Source organism: Oncorhynchus masou, chromosome 11 (genome assembly GCF_036934945.1).
Source record: "Oncorhynchus masou masou isolate Uvic2021 chromosome 11, UVic_Omas_1.1, whole genome shotgun sequence".
Lineage (NCBI taxonomy): Eukaryota > Metazoa > Chordata > Actinopteri > Salmoniformes > Salmonidae > Oncorhynchus > Oncorhynchus masou.
Window position 1 is genome coordinate 6,128,449 of NC_088222.1, and position 22,610 is coordinate 6,151,058.

The 22,610-nt window shown below is 47.0% G+C and overlaps 1 protein-coding gene across 14 annotated transcripts in view; it reads left to right on the forward strand.

The window, feature by feature from the left end:
- tcf4 (transcription factor 4) overlaps positions 1-22,610 on the forward strand; it is a 525,031-nt gene that overhangs the window by 451,998 nt on the left and 50,423 nt on the right. For 7 of the 14 annotated variants that reach the window (XM_064977265.1, XM_064977266.1, XM_064977263.1 and 4 more), the window contains 6 exons: positions 1,107-1,240; positions 3,717-3,918; positions 10,276-10,334; positions 10,445-10,523; positions 17,764-17,843; positions 18,008-18,211. In XM_064977265.1, coding sequence (XP_064833337.1) covers positions 1,107-1,240; positions 3,717-3,918; positions 10,276-10,334; positions 10,445-10,523; positions 17,764-17,843; positions 18,008-18,211 — 758 coding nt within the window. The remainder of the gene's footprint in view (positions 1-1,106; positions 1,241-3,716; positions 3,919-10,275; positions 10,335-10,444; positions 10,524-17,763; positions 17,844-18,007; positions 18,212-22,610) is intronic. The other 7 variants (XM_064977270.1, XM_064977268.1, XM_064977271.1 and 4 more) reach the window with 1 other exon arrangement.

Below are 22,610 nucleotides of genomic sequence, written 5' to 3' on the forward strand. Positions count from 1 at the left end.
CATCCCTCTCTTTGCCCCTCTAGACGGTCACCACATCCCTCTCTTTGCCCCTGTAGACGGTCACCACATCCCTCTCTTTGCCCCTGTAGACAGACGGTCACCACATCCCTCTCTTTGCCCCTGTAGACGGTCACCACATCCCTCTATTTGCCCCTGTAGACAGACGGTCACCACATCCCTCTCTTTGCCCCTGTAGACGGTCACCACATCCCTCTCTTTGTCCCTGTAGACAGACGGTCACCACATCCCTCTCTTTGCCCTGTAGACGGTCACCACATCCCTCTCTTTGCCCCTGTAGACGGTCACCACATCCCTCTATTTGCCCCTGTAGACAGTCACCACATCCCTCTCTTTGCCCCTGTAGACAGACGGTCACCACATCCCTCTCTTTGCCCCTGTAGACGGTCACCACATCCCTCTCTTTGCCCCTGTAGACGGTCACCACATCCCTCTCTTTGCCCCTGTAGACGGTCACCACATCCCTCTCTTTGCCCCTGTAGACGGTCACCACATCCCTCTCTTTGCCCCTGTAGACGGTCACCACATCCCTCTATTTGCCCCTGTAGACAGTCACCACATCCCTCTATTTGCCCCTGTAGACGGTCACCACATCCCTCTATTTGCCCCTGTAGACAGTCACCACATCCCTCTCTTTGCCCCTGTAGACAGACGGTCACCACATCCCTCTCTTTGCCCCTGTAGACGGTCACCACATCCCTCTCTTTGTCCCTGTAGACGGTCACCACATCCCTCTCTTTGCCCCTGTAGACGGTCACCACATCCCTCTCTTTGCCCCTGTAGACGGCCACCACATCCCTCTCTTTGTCCCTGTAGACAGACGGTCACCACATCCCTCTCTTTGCCCCTGTAGACGGTCACCACATCCCTCTCTTCGCCCCTGTAGACGGTCACCACATCCCTCTCTTTGCCCCTGTAGACGGTCACCACATCCCTCTCTTCGCCCCTGTAGACGGTCACCACATCCCTCTCTTCGCCCCTGTAGACGGTCACCACATCCCTCTCTTCGCCCCTGTAGACGGTCACCACATCCCTCTCTTTGCACCTGTAGACAGACGGTCACCACATCCCTCTCTTTGCCCCTGTAGACGGTCACCACAGTGCTGACCCGTGGAGCTCCTCCAGTGGAATGAACCAGCCTGGTTACAGTGGCATGCTGGGTAACTCTTCCCACGGCCCCCAGAGCAACAGCTACTGTGGCACCCACCTGCATGATCGGCTGGTGAGTATCCTCTCCTCCTTTCCTTTCCTTATCTCCTTCTTTTCTAATCTACTCTCCACTCCTCCTTTCCTTATCTCCTTCTTTTCTAATCTACTCTCCACTCCTCCTTTCCTTATCTCCTTCTTTTCTAATCTACTCTCCACTCCTCCTTTCCTTATCTCCTTCTTTTCTAATCTACTCTCCACTCCTCCTTTCCTTTCCTTATCTCCTTCTTTTCTAATCTACTCTCCACTCCTTTCCTTATCTCCTTCTTTTCTAATCTACTCTCCACTCCTCCTTTTCTTTCCTTATCTCCTTCTTTTCTAATCTATTCTCCTCCCTCTTCTTCTTTCTGTCTTTCAGTCACTTTCTTTGTCTCCTTGTCATTGTTTTATTTTTATTTAACAAATTCTTGTTTACAATGACGGCCTACCAAAAGGTAATTGGCCTTCTGTGGGGACGGGGGCTGGGATTAACATTATTGAGCACAGACAACAGCACAAAGGGTAAGAAGGTCGAGACAACAATACATCACGTGAAGCAGCCACAACTGTCAGTCAGAGTGTCCATGATTGAGTCTTTGAATGAAGAGATTGAGATAAAACTGTTATTTCAGTCGCTAGCTGCAGGGAACTGAAAGGACGAGCGACCCAGGGATGTGTGTGCTCTGGGGATCTTTAACAGAATGTGACTGGCAGAACGGGTGTTGCATGTGGAGGATGAGGGCTGCAGTAGATATCTCAGATAGGGGGGAGTGAGGCGTAAGAGGGTTTTATAAATAAGCATCAACCAGTGGGTCTTGTGACGGGTAAACAGAGATGACCAGTTTACAGAGGAGTATAGAGTGCAGTGATGTGTCCTATAAGAGGCATTGGTGGCAAATCTGATGGCCAAATGGTAAAGAACATCTAGCCGCTCGAGAGCACCCTTTCCTGCCCTTACCTCTCTCCATCAGTTGATTATTCCTTAGCCTTGGTATGCCTCCATATCATCTCACTCTTATTGCTTTTCATTGCTTTAGTTTTGAATGGGTTAGATGGTCAGTCTGAGGGTTCTAATGGGTTAGATGGTCAGTCGGAGGGTTCTAATGGGTTAGATGGTCAGTCTGAGGGTTCTAATGGGTTAGATGGTCAGTCTGAGGGTTCTAATGGGTTAGATGGTCAGTCGGAGGGTTCTAATGGGTTAGATGGTCAGTCTGAGGGTTCTAAATGGTTAGATGGTCAGTCTGAAGGTTCTAATGAGTTAGATGGTCAGTCTGAGGGTTCTAAATGGTTAGATGGTCAGTCTGAGGGTTCTAATGGGTTAGATGGTCAGTCTGAGGGTTCTAATGGGTTAGATGGTCAGTCTGAGGGTTCTAATGGGTTAGATGGTCAGTCGGAGGGTTCTAAATGGTTAGATGGTCAGTCTGAGGGTTCTAATGGGTTAGATGGTCAGTCTGAGGGTTCTAAATGGTTAGATGGTCAGTCTGAGGGTTCTAATGGGTTAGATGGACAGTATGAGGGTTCTAATGGGTTAGATGGACAGTATGAGGGTTCTAATGGGTTGGATGGTCAGTCTGAGGGATCTAAATGGTTAGATGGTCAGTCTTAGGGTTCTAAATGGTTAGATGGTCAGTCTGAGGGTTCTAATGGGTTAGATGGACAGTATGAGGGTTCTAATGGGTTAGATGGACAGTATGAGGGTTCTAATGGGTTAGATGGTCAGTCTGAGGGTTCTAAATGGTTAGATGGTCAGTCTGAGGGTTCTAATGAGTTAGATGGTCAGTCTGAGGGTTCTAAATGGTTAGATGGTCAGTCTGAGGGTTCTAATGAGTTAGATGGTCATTCTGATGGTTCTAAATGGGTTAGATGGTCAGTCTGAGGGTTCTAATGGGTTAGATGGTCAGTCTGAGGGTTCTAAATGGTTAGATGGTCAGTCTGAGGGTTCTAATGTGTTAGATGGTCAGTCGGATGGTTCTAAATGGGTTAGATGGTCAGTCTGAAGGTTCTAATGGGTTAGATGGTCAGTCTGAAGGTTCTAATGGGTTAGATGGTCAGTCTGAGGGTTCTAATGGGTTAGATGGTCAGTCTGAAGGTTCTAATGGGTTAGATGGTCAGTCTGAAGGTTCTAATGGGTTACATGGTCAGTCTGAGGGTTCTAATGGGTTAGATGGTCAGTCTGAGGGTTCTAATGGGTTAGATGGTCAGTCTGAAGGTTCTAATGGGTTAGATGGTCAGTCTGAAGGTTCTAATGGGTTACATGGTCAGTCTGATGGTTCTAATGGGTTACATGGTCAGTCTGAGGGTTTTAAATGGTTAGCTGGTCAGTCTGATGGTTCTAATGGGTTCGATGTTTAGTCTGATGGTTCTCATGGATTAGATATTTAATCTGAGGGTTCTAAAGGGTTAGATGGTCAGTCTGAGGGTTCTAATGGGTTAGATGGTCAGTCTGAGGGTTCTAAAGGGTTAGATGTTTAGTCTGATGGTTGTTTCTCTCCCTCCATTCTCCCTCTCTACAGAGCTACCCGTCACACTCCTCGGCAGACATCAACCCCAGTCTTCCTCCCATGTCCAGTTTCCATCGTAGCAGTGCCTCCAATCAGTACAGTACAGCTTCCTGCACAGCCACCACCAACGGCACAGACAGCGTGATGGGTAAGACCTGGGGACAAGGACACAGGGCTGCAGAAGACAGGACAGAAGACAGGGCTGATTACAGTGGTAAGACCTGGGGACAAGGACACAGGGCTGATTTTCAGTGGTAAGACCTGGGGACAAGGACACAGGGCTGATTACAGTGGTAAGACCTGGGGACAAGGACACAGGGCTGATTACAGTGGTAAGACCAGCAATGTGGCGGACAGATAAAGTCATGGATAGACATACAGACAGACAGACAGACAGACAGACAGACTAAACATATACAAGATGGACTGATTAACATAGAACCACATAAGGTTTTTGACTCTTGCTGTGATTAGCTGTGCCGTGTCCTCCTCTCAGTGATGGCTGGAGTGTCACTGTGTTGTTCCTCTATACCGTCATAGACATTCCAGCATATGGTCCTTCTCTTTTTCAGTCCCACTGAACAAATAATAGAACAATCAGAAACAGATTGGATGCTTGTCCTCCAACATTCCACAATGATTCTCTCTTTCCCTCTCCCGCTATCGATCTCGATCATTCTTTCTCTCTCTGAGATCTCTCTCTAGCTCTCAGTTCAATTTCAATTTAATGGGATTTATTGGCATGGGAAACATGTTTACATTGTCAAAGCAAGTGAAATAGATAATAAAGGCCCTTCTCTCTCTCTCTCTCTCTCTGTCTCTCTCTCTCTCTGTCTCTCTCTCTCTGTCTCTCTCTCTCTCTCTCTCTCTACCTCTCTCTGAGATATCTCTCTACCTCTCTCTACCTCTCTCTCTCTCTCTCTCTGTCTCTCTACCTCTATCTGTCTCTCTACCTCTCTCTGAGATCTCTCTCTACCTCTCTCTACCTCTCTCTCTACCTCTCTCTACCTCTCACTCTCTCTAAACATATATTGACATTGCCAAAGCAAGTGATATTAACAATCACAAATTTACAGTTAACATAAAACACACAACAGTTTTAAAATGAGAAAGACATGAAATGTTAAATTATTAACTGTGTACAAAAACTTAAGTTCCGTTAAAATAGTTCCTGAAGGAAGATGGATTTGGTTGAACATGATGATAAACAATGATGGCTCATAAATCTATATGGACCGAATAATGACAATCCAATCCTTCTTTGAAAACATTTATAATAATCAAATTAGTCTCCAAGATACATATAACTATATTATAATGGTAGGGTGCTGCAATACAGTTTTAAGCACGTCAATGGACCTTAAAGGTAATCACACGACCAACTGTCACCCTCTGGCGCTCAAAGAGATTACAAATATTATGAACATGTTGGAATTTACAGATATTTTGAGGCTTAAAACTCGGATATTGTAAGATATACTTGGAGGCTTAATCAAGCTAGTCAGATTGACTATTGTCCGGTATATTTTCTATGCTATTTGTATTTTGTTTCGAGGATGGAATCAGACCATCAGCCTATAGCCCTCCATTTAAATATGACCGAAATTCTTCACGATGGCAGGGGAAATTGAAAATTTAAACCACGGTTCATTGACTGACACTATTTTCTTATCAAAAACAGAGGAATTCATAGCTTTTTGTTGTACAGGTTCAGCGGACCGACTGGATCGTATAGGATACCTTTTAAGTTTTCCTTTAGAGGCTATTCAATTCAATTTTCGGCCCACAAACTAAAACAGTATTGTTTAACAGAGAAAAGACTTACAGCGGACATAGAAAATCTAACATTACACATCAATGGTGTAGATAAATGTACTACAGAAGCACGGAGTAATCTAGACACGAAACAAAAGGAGTTTAAGGAATTTATTCAGGAAAGATCGGGTTTCATTTATCAAACAAACTGAGCAAATTATATGGAGGATGAAAAATTCACCACGGTTTTTCCTAAATCTTCAATATTGAAACGCGAACAAAAATAACCTACAAAATATAAAAATATTGTGAAGGCTTAATTACGCACGAAAAACTATAGTTGGCATTTTATTGTTTTAGACGGGGGAAACCCCTGGTCTCCAATAGAGATATTAAACATTTTATGAACTACTGAAAGATCCATTACTGTATTGTTTTAATTAATCATATAATTAATCATATATATAAATGGGAAAACAGTCGGGCAAAAAAAGAGAGACTGATCTCTTACTGAATCAGGAGACAGGGCGGGGATAATACAAAGACCCAGTGTCTTTAAAAAATGTTTTAAAAAAATGTAAAAAAAATTGAGAAAAAATTCTCACCCTTCAATGTTGTGACGTAAAACTATTGTCAAAATGTATTGCTCATAGAAAAAAAAGGCCCGACCAGACATTATTCATCACAAATCAAACGGGATTCTTAAAAGGAACATATATTGAAGAAAACATTAGTCAGGAAAATAATGGAAAATGCAGAAAAGACAGAACAAATAATACAACAAATATTTTTTTGTACTTTTTTTTAAAACTTTTTTTTTAAATAAAATTTTTCAAAAGGCATAATCTTTGTAAATTATTTCAGAAATAGGAGTTATGTCACACATGCAGCTAATAAAAATATATGGAAGTGTCTGCTCTACCCAATAATACCGCATCAATGGAAGCGGGAAGTGGAAGGGGGGGAAAGTAAGGAACGCATTAAAGACCAAAATTGGTTTAAGAAAATTGTGATAAATAAAAAAATATACCAGTTTTATTTAAGGACCAAAAGAAATGACAGCTGTGCGATATAGATTTCAAAATAGTTGGGAAGAGATTTTTGATTTACCGATTCCATGGTTTAACAACGCTGGATTCAAAAATTAGAATCAGATTTTGCAGCGAAGAGACAGAATCATTAGATCATTTACCTGGAGCTAACTCTGCAGATAGGACTACTGGGTGATTTGAAAAGTCATAGTCAATCAATCAATAATATAATAATAGTTTTAGCAACATGTACAATCTGTAGAAACAATGAGAATAGAAAGGTTCAGAACTTTCATGAAAACATCACAGCACAGTTGAAAAATATATGGCAAATAGAAAACCAATATGGATGGTGTTAAGAGATAGATGGGATGGGTTGAATGGAGCTAAAGGGTGGGACACAAGATAACTTATGTAAAAACAACAGTGTCCATAAAATGTATTTAGGTTCAGAACTTTTGGGAAACAGCACAGTTACAAATACATAGCAAATAGAAATCAAACAGGATGGACATCCGTAGTAGATGGGAGAGGTTGAGGGTAGAGGAAGGACATCAGTAATAGATGGGAGAGGTTGAGGGTAGAGGAAGGACATCAGTAATAGATGGTTGAGGGTAGAGGAAGGACATCAGTAATAGATGGTTGGGGTAGAGGAAGGACATCAGTAATAGATGGGAGAGGTTGAGGGTAGAGGAAGGACATCAGTAATAGATGGTTGAGGGTAGAGGAAGGACATCAGTAATAGATGGTTGGGGTAGAGGAAGGACATCAGTAATAGATGGTTGGGGTAGAGGAAGGACATCAGTAATAGATGGTTGAGGGTAGAGGAAGGACATCAGTAATAGATGGTTGAGGGTAGAGGAAGGATTTTAAAAATATATACTAATAAATAATGTAAAACTGTAAGACTGCAGGGAAACCAGGTATAATCTTTATAGAAGATTTTGAGAAAGCATTTGATACAGTATGTTAAGAATCTGCCTGGATTTTTTCAACTTTAGAAAATGTCTCATAAGATGGGTAAAAGTCATGTACAACAATCCTTAATGTAAAATATAGTCGCCTCTACACTCTAACCACTAGGCTACCTGCCACCTCTACACTCTAACCACTAGGCTACCTGCCACCTCTACACACTAACCACTAGGCTACCTGCTGCCTCTACACTCTAACCACTAGGCTACCTACCTCCTCTACACTCTAACCACTAGACTACCTGCTGCCTCTACACTCTAACCACTAGGCTACCTACCTCCTCTACACTCTAACCACTAGACTACCTGCTGCCTCTACACTCTAACCACTAGGCTACCTGCCACCTCTACACTCTAACCACTAGACTACCTGCCACCTCTACACTCTAACCACTAGGCTACCGCCGCCTCTACACTCTAACCACTAGGCTACCTGCCGCCTCTACACTCTAACCACTAGGCTACCTGCCTTCTCTACACTCTAACCACTAGACTACCTGCTGCCTCTACACTCTAACCACTAGGCTACCTACCACCTCTACACTCTAACCACTAGGTCACTAATCACGAGGCTACCTGCCACCTCTACACTCTAATCACTAGACAACCTGCCACCTCTACACTCTAACCACTAGGTCACAAATCACTAGGCTACCTGCCACCTCTACACTCTAACCACTAGGTCACTAATCACTAGGCTACCTGCCGCCTCTACACTCTAACCACTAGGTCACTAATCACTAGGCTACCTGCCGCCTCTACACTCTAACCACAAGGTCACTAATCACTAGGCTACCTGCCGCCTCTACACTCTAACCACTACGCTACCTGCCACCTCTACACTCTAACCACTAGGTCACAAATCACTAGGCTACCTGCCACCTCTACACTCTAACCACAAGGTAACTAATCTCTAGGCTACCTGCTGCCTCTACACTCTAACCACTAGGTCACTAATCACTAGGCTACCTGCTGCCTCTACACTCTAACCACTAGGCTACCTGCTGCCTCTACACTCTAACCACTAGGCTACCTGCCGCCTCTATACTCTAACCACTAGGTCACTAACCATTAGGCTACCTGCCACCTCTACACTATAATCACTAGGCTACCTGCTGCCTCTACACTCTAACCACTAGGATACCTGCCACCTCTACACTCTAACCGCTAGTCTACCCTGCCGCCTCTACACTCTAACCACTAGTCTACCTGCCTCCTCTACACTCTAACCACTAGGTCACTAATCACTAGGCTACCTGCCGCCTCTACACTCTAACCACTAGGCTACCTGCCTCCTCTACACTCTAACCACTAGGCTACCTGCCTCCTCTACACTCTAACCACTAGGCTACCTGCCGTCCTTACACTCTAACCACTAGGCTACCTGCCGCCTCTACACTCTAATCACTAGGCTACCTGCCGCCTCTACACTCTAACCACTAGGCTACCTGCCGCCTCTACACTCTAACCACTAGTCTACCTGCCACCTCTACACTCTAACCACTAGGCTACCTGCCTCCTCTACACTCTAACCACTAGGCTACCCTGCCGCCTCTACACTCTAACCACTAGGCTACCCTGCCGCCTCTACACTCTAACCACTAGACTAACTGCTGCCTCTACACTCTTAACCACTAGGCTACCTGCCGCCTCTACACTCTAACCACTAGGTCACTAATCACTAGGCTACCTGCCTCCTCTACACTCTAACCACTAGGCTACCTGCCTCCTCTACACTCTAATCACTAGGCTACCTTCCGCCTCTACACTCTAACCACTAGGCTACCTGCCTCCTCTACACTCTAACCACTAGGCTACCTGCCTCCTCTACACTCTAACCACTAGGCTACAATTATATGGCTCAACTGATAGGGAAATATATATATTTGGGGGGGGGGGGGTTTACAAGAAGGGTATAATATTTAGAAACATCTATTGATGTGCCCTTGAGCAAGGCACTTAACCCTAATTGCTCCTGTAAGTTGCTCTGGATAAGACAATTATGTAAATAATGAAAAAAAATATCTAAAAACTTCGGGGGCCAAATAAAATCACCCGCGGTCCAAATTCTGCCTGCTGGCCGTCAGTTGGAGAACCCTGAAATAGACCATCACGCCTGGTCCGTGTGTGTGTGTAAAAATTCATGACGGTTTGAGATCACATACAAATGTAAGGAAGGTTTGAAATTATTGTTTTAGTCAAATATATCTGTTTGGGCTTCTTGTGGTCAAGTTGCATTCTGCAAATTATTTGTAATTATGTTCCGGGCCCCCTGACCATCCGCTCAAGAAAAAATTGTCCCGCGGCTTAATCTAGTTGATGGTCCCTAGTCTATGCTGTGTGTATTAAACACAGTGAGAGAGGAGAGGAGAGAGAGAGGCTTGTGTTAGCACACACACATACGCTTGGCTTGAGGATGTGACAGCTGGAGCTGGGGGTGGACAGGGTGTGGGTTAGGGCCTTCAGGGGAAAGAGGGATGGATGAATGAATAGAGAGATGAATGGATGGAGGGATTATGGGATGGAGGAGGGAGGGTGGAATTATTGAAATGAATAACTTCCATACTTACGGAATCCCACTTCTTATTCTGTGCGTGTGTGCGTGTGTGTGTGTGTGTGTGTGTGTGTGTGTGTGTGTGTGTGTGTGTGTGTGTGTGTGTGTGTGTGTGTGTGTGTGTGTGTGTGTGTGTGTGTGTGTGTGTGTGTGTGTGTGTGTGTGTGTGTGTGTGTGTGTGTGTGTGTGTGTGTGTGTGTGTGTGTGTGTGTGCGTGCGTGCGTGCGTGCGTGCGTGTGTGTGTGTGTCTGTGACAGCTAACCGGGCACCGACCAGCTCTCAGACGGGAGACGCCCTGGGGAAGGCTCTCGCTTCGGTGAGGAGAGAACGCACACCTCAACCTACACCCCTAGGCCAAAATGTACACACACACACACACACACACACGTGTTGCCTGACTGTCTGTGATTTAATTGTTGGTTTCAGATCTACTCTCCAGACCACACAAACAATAGCTTCTCGTCCAACCCGTCGACCCCTGTCGGCTCTCCCCCGTCACTCACAGGTAAATCTCCATCTTCATAATATGTTAATAATGTTCCAGATTTCCCACAAGCCTCCACTGTGTTGTGTCGTGAGTCGGTTAACCCTTGATTGAGTGGTTGAATGTATATGACAATTAGACAATCAAAATACAACCACACACCAATGGCAAGAGTATAACACAAAAAGCCTCGGTCTTATTTATTTGACTCCTCTAACTATGGTGAGGATGAGGAAGTGAGGACTCTGACTCTAACTATGGTGAGGATGAGGAAGTGAGGACTCTGACTCTAACTATGGTGAGGATGAGGAAGTGAGGACTCTGACTCTAACTAAAGTGAGGATGAGGAAGTGAGGACTCTGACTCTAACTATGGTGAGGATGAGGAAGTGAGGACTCTGACTCTAACTATGGTGAGGATGAGGAAGTGAGGACTCTGACTCTAATTAAAGTGAGGATGAGGAAGTGAGGACTCTGACTAAAGTGAGGATGAGGAAGTGAGGACTCTGACCTCTCTAATTAAAGTGAGGATGAGGAAGTGAGGACTCTGACTGAAGTGAGGATGAGGAAGTGAGGACTCTGACTCTAACTCTTAGCTGAGGATGAAGATGAGGAAGTGAGTTAGAGACAGCAACACAATTCGACCCAACCAAATCATGAGAAATCAAAAAGATAACTACTTGACACATTGGAAAGAAGGTATTTGGTCCTAAACATAGAGTACACAGTGGCAGAATATCTGACCACTGTGACTGACCCGAAATGAAAGAAAGCTTTGACTTATGTACATCAGGGCAGCTGATGTTTGTAGACATAATATGACATTTGAAATGTCTTTATTCTTTTGGAACTTTGTGAGTGTAATGTTTACTGTACATTTTTTATAGTTTTTTTTTCACTTTAGTTTATTATTTATTTCACTTGCTTTGGCAATGTTGACATGTGTTTCCCATGCCAATAAAGCACCTTAAATCAGACAGGGAGCAGAGAGAGTGAAAGAGAGTGAAAGAGAGTGAGTGAGTGAGTGAGTGAGTGAGTGAGTGAGTGAGTGAGTGAGTGAGTGAGTGAGTGAGTGAGTGAGTGAGTGAGTGGGTGAGTGAGTGAGTGGGTGAGTGAGTGAGTGGGTGAGTGAGTGAGTGAGTGAGTGAGTGAGTGAGTGAGTGAGTGAGTGAGTGAGTGAGTGAGTGAGTGAGTGAGAGAGCTAGAGAGAGAGAGAGACAACAGCTGCTGGCACTTGTACAGACCAGGCCTGATTGAACTGTGATGCTATCCTGCTAGCTACTGTTAGTTGTGATTGAGCCGTGATGCTATCATGCAAGCTTCTGCTGCTGTTCGTTGTGATTGAGCTGTGATGCTATCATGCTAGCTACTTCTGCTGTTAGTTGTGATTGAGCCGTTATGCTATCATGCTAGCTACTGCTGCTGTTAGTTGTGATTGAGCCGTGATGCTATCATGCTAGCTACTGCTGCGGTTAGTTGTGATTGAGCCGTGATGCTATCATGCTAGCTACTGCTGCTGTTAATTGTGATTGAGCCATGATGCTATCATGCTAGCTACTGCTGCTGTTAGTTGTGATTGAGCCGTGATGCTATCATGCTAGCTACTGCTGCTGTTCGTTGTGATTGAGCCGTGATGCTATCATGCTAGCTACTGCTGCTGTTCGTTGTGATTGAACTGTGATGCTATCATGCTAGCTTCTGCTGCTGTTCGTTGTGATTGAGCCGTGATGCTATCATGCTAGCTACTGCTGCGTTTAGTTGGGATTGAGCCGTGATGCTATCATGCTAGCTACTGCTGCTGTTCGTTGTGATTGAGCCGTGATGCTATCATGCTAGCTACTGCTGCTGTTCGTTGTGATTGAACTGTGATGCTATCATGCTAGCTTCTGCTGCTGTTCGTTGTGATTGAGCCGTGATGCTATCATGCTAGCTACTGCTGCGTTTAGTTGTGATTGAGCCGTGATGCTATCATGCTAGCTACTGCTGCTGTTAGTTGTGATTGAGCCGTGATGCTATCATGCTAGCTACTGCTGCTGTTAGTTGTGATTGAGCCGTGATGCTATCATGCTAGCTACTGCTGCTGTTAGTTGTGATTGAGCCGTGATGCTATCATGCTAGCTACTGCTGCTGTTCGTTGTGATTGAACTGTGATGCTATCATGCTAGCTTCTGCTGCTGTTCGTTGTGATTGAGCCGTGATGCTATCATGCTAGCTACTGCTGCGGTTAGATGTGATTGAGCCGTGATGCTATCATGCTAGCTACTGCTGCTGTTAGTTGTGATTGAGCCGTGATGCTAATTAACAGTCCTCCCTCCTTCTTGTTATAACACTCTTCAAACTTCTCCTCCTTTTTTCCTCCCCTGGCTATATCCTGCCAATTACTGTTCTACCAGACTAACGATGCTAATTCTACCGTGCTCCTTAAAGTGAGAAAAACGTTTCTCATAATCACTGTGTTAGATTCTGCGCTAATTGTCGTTGCTACACGACGTTTGATATTTCATACGTATCGACTGTTAGACTTAATTACAAACGCACTCCATCATTTCAAAGTGGCCGCGCGTGTGTGTTTATGCGTGTGTGTGTGTGTGTTTATGCGTGCGTGCGTGTGTTTATGCGTGCGTGCGTGTGTGTGTGCGTGTGTGCGTGTGTGCGTGTGTGTGTGCGTGTGTGCGTGTGTGCGTGTGTGCGTGCGTGCGTGCGTGTGTGTGTGTGTGTGTGTGTGTGTGTGCGTGCGTGCGTGTGTGATCCAGCAGCATCGTGATGTGTTAAAGTCTCCACCAGGAAATACCTGGCTAACATAAAATAATTGGATGTGGGATCGGGAAAAAAAATATATTTTTGGTATGTCAGATTGTTCTGGCAATTCTCACTTCGGAACTTCTTCATTGGGAGGAAGGATGTTTTACATTTGTATCGCAGAACCATTTTTTTTTCTTTTTGTCATGATTTAAGTTGACATTTTAGGCCCTTTTTATACCTCTACATGCCTCCCATTAGACCCTATGATCTGTGAACTGTAAATGATACAGGCAACATCTTGGTGTCATTATATGCTGAGTGGACAAAACATTAGGAACACTTTATATATAAAACTGAAAAAATTTCAGTCTCTCGATGTGCAAAACTGATAGAGACATACCCCAAGCGACTTACAGCTGTAATCGCAGCAACAGGTGGCACTACAAAGTATTAACTTAAGGGGGCTGAATAATTTTGCACGCCCAATTTTTTCAGTTTTTGATTTGTTAAAAAAGTTTTGAAATATCCAATAAATGTCGTTCCACTTCATGATTGTGTCCCACTTGTTGTTGATTCTTCACAAAAAAATACAGTTTTATCTCAGTTTTATCTCTTTATGTTTGAAGCCTGAAATGTGGCAAAAGGTCGCAAAGTTCAAGGGGGGCGAATACTTTCGCAAGGCACTGTATATATATATTTTCTGTTCCCACTGGCGTTTAATCGCCCGATTGTTGTTTACCATCGTGTCAAAGTTATTAGAAAAACAGGGCTTGTCAGAAATACACATATTTATTATTATTATTTATTTTATTTTTTTTACTTAAATTAACAGGGAATTTCGTGTGAATTAAATATATGTTAAATAAGGGATGTAATACCTTGTTGTCTAGTAATACATGGTGTTATAATTGGCCTAATTACCATATGTAAATTAAGCTTGATAATAGGATAAAACGGGTTGCTTGTATAAATGTGTATTATAACTACAAGATGATAAGGTCTAATCAACATGATGAGGGGATCTGGTTGCCGTGGAGAGGAGGAGGGGGAGGAGGAGATGAGGAGGAGGAGGAGTGGAGGAGGAGGAGGGGACGAGGAGGAGATGAGGAGGAGGAGGAGTGGAGGAGGAGGAGGGGACGAGGAGGAGATGAGGAGGAGGGGAGGAGGAGGAGATGAGGAGGAGGAGGAGGAGGAGGAGGAGGAGAGGACGAGGAGATGAGGAGGAGGAGGAGGGGAGGAGAGGAGGAGGAGAGGACGAGGAGATGAGGAGGAGGAGGAGGGGAGGAGGAGGAGGGGACGAGGAGATGAGGAGGAGGAGGAGGGGAGGAGGAGGAGGAGATGAGGAGGAGGAGGAGGGGATGAGGAGGAGGGGACGAGGAGGAGATGAGGAGGAGGAGAGGACGAGGAGATGAGGAGGAGGAGGAGGGGATGAGGAGGAGGGGACGAGGAGGAGATGAGGAGGAGGAGGAGGGGAGGAGGAGAGGACGAGGAGATGAGGAGGAGGAGGGGAGGAGGAGGAGGAGGAGAGGACGAGTGGATGAGGAGGAGGAGGAGGAGGAGGGGAGGAGGAGGAGGAGAGGACGAGGAGATGAGGAGGAGGAGGAGGAGGAGGGGAGGAGGAGGAGAGGACGAGGAGATGAGGAGGAGGAGGAGGGGAGGAGGAGGAGGAGAGGATGAAGTCCTTGGTTCGCTGATATGCTACTGCCACACATGTACAGTACACACACGCCCACACACGCACACCCACGCACACACACACACACACGCACACACACACCATACAAGAGGAGGTGATTAACATCACACAGCTCTCAGCCTATCAAAGGCTTTTGTTCACTACCTGCTCTCAGGCACCCGGCATTGCACACAATATCCTCTTCATCAGGAATACAGTTACACACACACACACACACACACACACACACACACACACACACACACACACACACACACACACACACACACACACACACACCTCCCCAACCTCCAGCAGATAATGATCAAGGGGTTCTGTGTAGACCAGGGATAACCAGACAAAAGCGTCGTGAGAAAATAAAAAGCCTGTTGTACAGGCACTAAATGCAGGCGGACTGGGAAGCCCGACCTAAACACTAAAGACAAAAAAGGCCCCCCGACGAAATCATGTTTAGCATACGATCACAAGTAGCTCATTATACCAGAGCCATATTCTATAGCCAAGGTTTAATGACCGGGGGCCATATATCATTATGAATCCGTAGTGTTCTGCGTGCCTTGTTGACTATCAACAGTTCACATTTTATTATATAGGTCATTATTACTCCGCCACCGACAGTTCGCTCTGGTCATGAAGTATCAGAGCATCGGGTCTTCTAACAGACTGCTTGAACAGCTAATCCTAGCGGTCAGACCTGCGCTTGAGAGACAATCTCCACCTGTCTCTACACATCCAGCCCTTACACACAAGCCCCCACCCGTAAACACACACACATACTCAAACACTCTCTCACACACACACACACACACACACACACACACACACACACACACACACACACACACATAGTCAATGCTGCTGTTCTATTATAAAAGACGCTATTCACTTTATATTGGTAACAGTCGTCCTTATTGTTATTGGTCATGATATGTTCTGTATATCCTATTGGTCATGATCTGTTCTCTATATCCTATTGGTCATTATCTGTTCTCTATATCCTATTGGACATGATCTGTTCTCTATATCCTATTGGGCATGATCTGTTCTGAATATCCTATTGGCCATGATCTGTTCTGTATATCCTATTGGTCATTATCTATTCTGTGTATCCTATTGGTCATGATCTGTTCTCTATATCCTATTAGTCATGATATGTTCTCTATATCCTATTGGTCATGATCTGTTCTCTATATCCTATTGGTCACGATCTGTTCTCTATATCCTATTGGTCACGATATGTTCTCTATATCCTATTGGTCATGATCTGTTCTGTATATCCTATTGGTCATGATCTGTTCTGTATATCCTATTGGTCATGATCTGTTCTGTATATCCTATTGGTCATTATCTGTTCTCTATATCCTATTGGTCACGATCTGTTCTCTATATCCTATTGGTCACGATCTGTTCTCTATATCCTATTGGTCACGATCTGTTCTCTATATCCTATTGGTCATGATCTGTTCTGTATATCCTGTTGTGTACATATCAGGGTATGACTATGCATTCTACCTCTTCTATTACTTGTTATTTTAGATTTTACTCTTTATTATAGATGCAGATTATTTTACTGTAATATTGAGGGATCTGATTGTTTTACTCTAATGTTGAGGGAGCTGATTATTTTACTCTAATATTGAGGGAGCTGATTGTTTCACTGTAATGTTGAGGGAGATGATTGTTTTACTGTAATGTTGATGGAGCTGATTATTTTACTGTAATGTTGAGGGAGCTGATTATTTTACTGTAATGTTGAGGGAGCTGATTGTTTTACTGTAATGTTGAGGGAGTTGATTATTTTACTGTAATGTTGAGGGAGCTGATTATTTTACTGTAATGTTGAGGGAGCTGATTGTTTTACTGTAATGTTGAGGGAGCTGATTGTTTTACTGTAATGTTGAGGGAGCTGATTATTTTACTGTAATGTTGAGGGAGCTGATTGTTTTACTGTAATGTTGAGGGAGTTGATTATTTTACTGTAATGTTGTGGGAGATTATTGTTTTACTGTAATGTTGAGGGAGATGATTGTTTTACTGTAATGTTGAGGGAGATGATTGTTTTACTGTAATGTTGAGGGAGTTGATTATTTTACTGTAATGTTGAGGCTACTACCACGCAATCGTTAAGCTGCTCCTTTTATACCTGCTGTAAACGGTGTACGTGACAAATAAAATTAGATTTGATGTATTCATTTATTTCTGACCAGTTGTAGTGTTAAGGAACATTCACATACTCGATTTTGATGTTCAGCTAACTTACATTTTAACGTTCGGCTAACTAGAATTTTGATGTTCAGCAAACTTACATTTTCATGTTCGGCTAACTAGAATTTTGACGTTCAGCTAACTTACATTTTTTATGTTCGGCTAACTAGATTTTTGATGTTCAGCTAACTTACATTTTTTATGTTCTGCTAACTAGAATTTTGATGTTCAGCAAACTTACATTTTAATGTTCGGCTAACTAGAATTTTGATGTTCAGCTAACTTACATTTTAATGTTCGGCTAACTAGAATTTTGATGTTCAGCAAACTTACATTTTAATGTTCGGTTAACTAGATTTTTGATGTTCAGCTAACTAGATTTTTGATGTTCAGCTAACTTACATTTTAATGTTCGGCTAACTAGATTTTTGACGTTCAGCTAACTTACATTTTTAATGTTCGGCTAACTAGATTTTTGATGTTCAGCTAACTTGGTTGCAACTGGATTGTGCTGTAGACACCGTGTTTCACACTCCCTGTGTTCATATGGTCATGGCTTAAGTGTCCATGTCACTGTGCTCACTCTGTCATCTCCTTCTCTCCTTGTCTCCTCTCCTAGCTGCCAGTTCTGCTGTATGGTCCAGGAACGGAGGACAAGGTCCCTCCTCCCCCATCTATGAGGCACCACTCCACTCTCTGGTAAGCGTTTGTGTCAACAACATGACCCCTGACCCCTTTCCTTCCCCCCCTTGTCGCAGAGTCCTATCGATATCATAACACATTGATAACACATTTGTAAGCGCTTAAGTCAACAACATGACCCCTGACCTCTAACCCTTAACCTTCCTCTCCCCCCACTGCAGCAGAGTCGTATCGAGGACCGTCTAGAGCGTCTGGACGATGCCATCCACGTGCTGCGGAGTCACGCGGTCGGCCCCTCCACGGGCATGCCCGGCGGGCACCAAGACATGCACAGCCTCATCGGAGCAGCACACAACGGGGCCATGGGAGGACTGGGCACTGGGTACGGCACGGGACTCCTCTCTGCCAACCGCCACTCAATCATGGTAGGGACCTCCTCCAATCACCTCGCCAGAGACACACTGCAGTATAACTAAGATGATGTTCTTCATCCACGATGGGACACACATCCACTGTAATTCCTTCCCTGAGAACTACAGTGACATGTACAGAGAGGGTATATATGGCTGGGGTATAGGGATGGGGTATAGGGCTAGGGATGGGGTATAGGGCTGGGGTATAGGGATGGGGTATAGGGCTGGGGTATAGGGCTGGGGTATAGGGCTGTGGTATGGGGCTGGGGTATAGGGCTGGGGTATAGGGATGGGGTATAGGGCTGGGGTATAGGGATGGGGTATAGGGCTGGGGTATAGGGCTGGGGTATAGGGCTGGGGTATAGGGATGGGGTATAGGGCTGGGGTATAGGGATGGGGTATAGGGCTGGGGTATAGGGCTGGGGTATAGGGATGGGGTATAGGGCTGGGGTATAGGGATGGGGTATTGGGCTGGGGTATAGGGCTGTGGTATGGGGCTGGGTGTAAGGGGCTGTGGTATGGGGCTGGGGTATAGGGCTGGGGTACAGGGCTGGGGTATAGGGCTGGGGTATAGGGATGGGGTATAGGGATGGGGTATAGGGCTAAGGCTGGGGTATAGGGATGGGGTATAGGGCTGGGGTATAGGGATGGGGTATAGGGCTAAGGCATATAGGACTGGGGTATAGGGCTGGCGTATAGGACTGGGGTATAGGGCTGGGGTATAGGGCTGAGGCTGGGTGTTAGGGGCTGGGGTATAGGGCTGGGGTATAGGGCTGGGGTATAGGGCTGGGGTATAGGGCTGGGGTATAGGGCTGGGGTATAGGGCTGAGGCTGGGTGTTAGGGGCTGGGGTATAGGGCTGGGGTATAGGGCTGAGGCTGGGTGTTAGGGGCTGGGGTATAGGGCTGGGGTATAGGGCTGGGTGTTAGGGCTGGGGTATAGGGCTGAGGCTGGGGTACAGGGCCGGGGTATAGCGCTGGGGTATAGGGCTGGGGTATAGGGCTGGGGTATAGGGCTGGGGTATAGGGCTGGGGTATAGGGCTGGGGCATAGGGCTGGGGTATAGGGCTGGGGTATAGGGCTGGGGTATAGGGCTGGGGTATAGGGCTGGCGTATAGGGCTGGGGTATAGGGATGGGGTATAGGGCTGGGGTATAGGGCTGGGGTATATGGCTGGCGTATAGGGCTGGGGTATAGGGCTGAGGCTGGGTGTTAGGGGCTGGGGTATAGGGCTGGGGTATAGGGCTGGGGTATAGGCCTGAGGCTGGGGTATAGGGCTGAGGTATAGGGATGGGGTATAGGGATGGGGTATAGGGATGGGGTATAAGGCTGCGGTATAGGGCTGAGGTATAGGGTTGGGGTATAGGGTTGGGGTATAGGGATGGGGTATAGGGATGGGGTATAGGGATGGGGTATAGGGATGGGGTATAGGGATGGGGTATAGGGCTGGGGTATAGGGCTGAGGTATAGGGATGGGGTATAGGGATGGGGTATAGGGATGGGGTATAAGGCTGCGGTATAGGGCTGGGGTATAGGGCTGTGGTATGGGGCTGGGTGTAAGGGGCTGTGGTATGGGGCTGGGGTATAGGGCTGGGGTACAGGGCTGGGGTATAGGGTGGGGTATAGGGATGGGGTATAGGGATGGGGTATAGGGCTAAGGCTGGGGTATAGGGATGGGGTATAGGGCTGGGGTATAGGGATGGGGTATAGGGCTAAGGCTGGGGTATAGGGATGGGGTATAGGGCTGGGGTATAGGGATGGGGTATAGGGCTGAGGCTGGGGTATAGGGCTGAGGTATAGGGATGGGGTATAGGGATGGGGTATAGGGATGGGGTATAAGGCTGCGGTATAGGGCTGAGGTATAGGGTTGGGGTATAGGGTTGGGGTATAGGGATGGGGTATAGGGATGGGGTATAGGGATGGGGTATAGGGATGGGGTATAGGGATGGGGTATAGGGCTGGGGTATAGGGATGGGGTATAGGGTTGGGGTATAGGGCTGAGGTATAGGGATGGGGTATAGGGATGGGGTATAGGGATGGGGTATAAGGCTGCGGTATAGGGCTGAGGTATAGGGTTGGGGTATAGGGTTGGGGTATAGGGATGGGGTATAGGGATGGGGTATAGGGCTGGGGTATAGGGCTGGGGTATAGGGATGGGGTATAGGGATGGGGTATAGGGATGGGGTATAGGGATGGGGTATAGGGCTGGGGTATAGGGATGGGGTATAGGGCTGAGGCTGGGGTATAGGGATGGGGTATAGGGCTGGGGTATTGGGCTGGGGTATAGGGCTGGGGTATAGGGATGGGGTATAGGGATGGGGTATAGGGTTGGGGTATAGGGCTGGGGTATAGGGCTGGGTGTTAGGGGCTGGGGTATAGGGCTGGGGTATAGGGCTGGGGTATAGGGATGGGGTATAGGGCTGGGGTACAGGGCTGGGGTATAGGGCTGGGGTATAGGGCTGGGGTATAGGGCTGGGGTATAGGGCTGAGGCTGGGTGTTAGGGGCTGGGGTATAGGGCTGGGGTATAGGGCTGGGGTATAGGGCTGGGGCATAGGGCTGGGGTATAGGGCTGGGGTATAGGGCTGGGGTATAGGGCTGGGGTATAGGGCTGGGGTACAGGGCTGGGGTACAGGGCTGGGGTACAGGGCTGGGGTATAGGGCTGGCGTATAGGGCTGGCATATAGGACTGGGGTATAGGGCTGGCGTATAGGACTGGGGTATAGGGCTGGGGTATAGGGCTGAGGCTGGGTGTTAGGGGCTGGGGTATAGGGCTGGGGTATAGGGCTGGGGTATAGGGCTGGGGTATAGGGCTGGGGTATAGGGCTGGGGTATAGGGCTGAGGCTGGGTGTTAGGGGCTGGGGTATAGGGCTGGGGTATAGGGCTGAGGCTGGGTGTTAGGGGCTGGGGTATAGGGCTGGGGTATAGGGCTGGGTGTTAGGGCTGGGGTATAGGGCTGAGGCTGGGGTACAGGGCCGGGGTATAGCGCTGGGGTATAGGGCTGGGGTATAGGGCTGGGGTATAGGGCTGGGGTATAGGGCTGGGGTATAGGGCTGGGGCATAGGGCTGGGGTATAGGGCTGGGGTATAGGGCTGGGGTATAGGGCTGGGGTATAGGGCTGGCGTATAGGGCTGGGGTATAGGGATGGGGTATAGGGCTGGGGTATAGGGCTGGGGTATATGGCTGGGGTATAGGGCTGGGGTATAGGGCTGAGGCTGGGGTATAGGGCTGGGGTATAGGGCTGGGGTATAGGGCTGGGGTATATGGCTGGGGTATAGGGCTGGGGTATAGGGATGGGGTATAGGGATGGGGTATAGGACTGGGGTATAGGGCTGGGGTATAGGGCTGGGGTATAGGGCTGGCGTATAGGGCTGGGGTATAGGGCTGAGGCTGGGTGTTAGGGGCTGGGGTATAGGGCTGGGGTATAGGGCTGGGGTATAGGCCTGAGGCTGGGGTATAGGGCTGGGGTATATGGCTGGGGTATAGGGCTGGGGTATAGGGCTGGGGTATAGGGCTGGGGTATAGGACTGGGGCTGGGTGTTAGGGGCTGGGGTATAGGGCTGGGGTATAGGACTGGGGTATAGGGCTGGGTGTTAGGGGCTGGGGTATAGGGCTGGGGTATAGGGCTGGGGTATAGGGCTGGGGTATAGGGCTGGGTGTTAGGGGCTGGGGTATAGGGCTGAGGTATAGGGCTGGGGTATAGGGCTGGAGTATAGTACTGGGGTATAGGGCTGGGGTATAGGGCTGGGGTATAGGGCTGGGGTATAGGGCTGGGGTATAGGGCTGGGTGTTAGGGGCTGGGGTATAGGGCTGAGGTATAGGGCTGGGGTATAGGGCTGGAGTATAGTACTGGGGTATAGGGCTGGGGTATAGGGCTGGGGTATAGGGCTGGGGTATAGGGCTGGGGTATAGGGCTGGGGTATAGGGCTGGGTGTTAGGGGCTGGGGTATAGGGCTGGGGTATAGGGCTGGGGTATAGGGCTGGGGTATAGGACTGGGGTATAGGGCTGGGGTATAGGACTGGGGTATAAGGCTGGGGTATAGGACTGGGGTATAAGGCTGGGGTATAGGACTGGGAGGAGGGAGGAAGAGGAAGAGGAGGAGGAGGACTTACTTGAAAACATCAAGGAGGATGCTGGTAATGCTTTCCATATTGAGGGTTGTTGTTTTTTTGAAGTTGAAACAAGCCATAAAGGTTGAGACAGCTGTGGTACATAAAGAAGGAGAAGAGGGAGGGAGGGAGAGAGAGAGAGAGAGACAGAGAGAGAGAGAGACAGAGAGAGACAGACAGACAGACAGACAGACAGACAGACAGACAGACAGACAGACAGACAGACAGACAGACAGACAGACAGACAGACAGACAGACAGAGAGACACAGAGAGACAGAGAAACAGACAGACAGAGAGAGAGAGA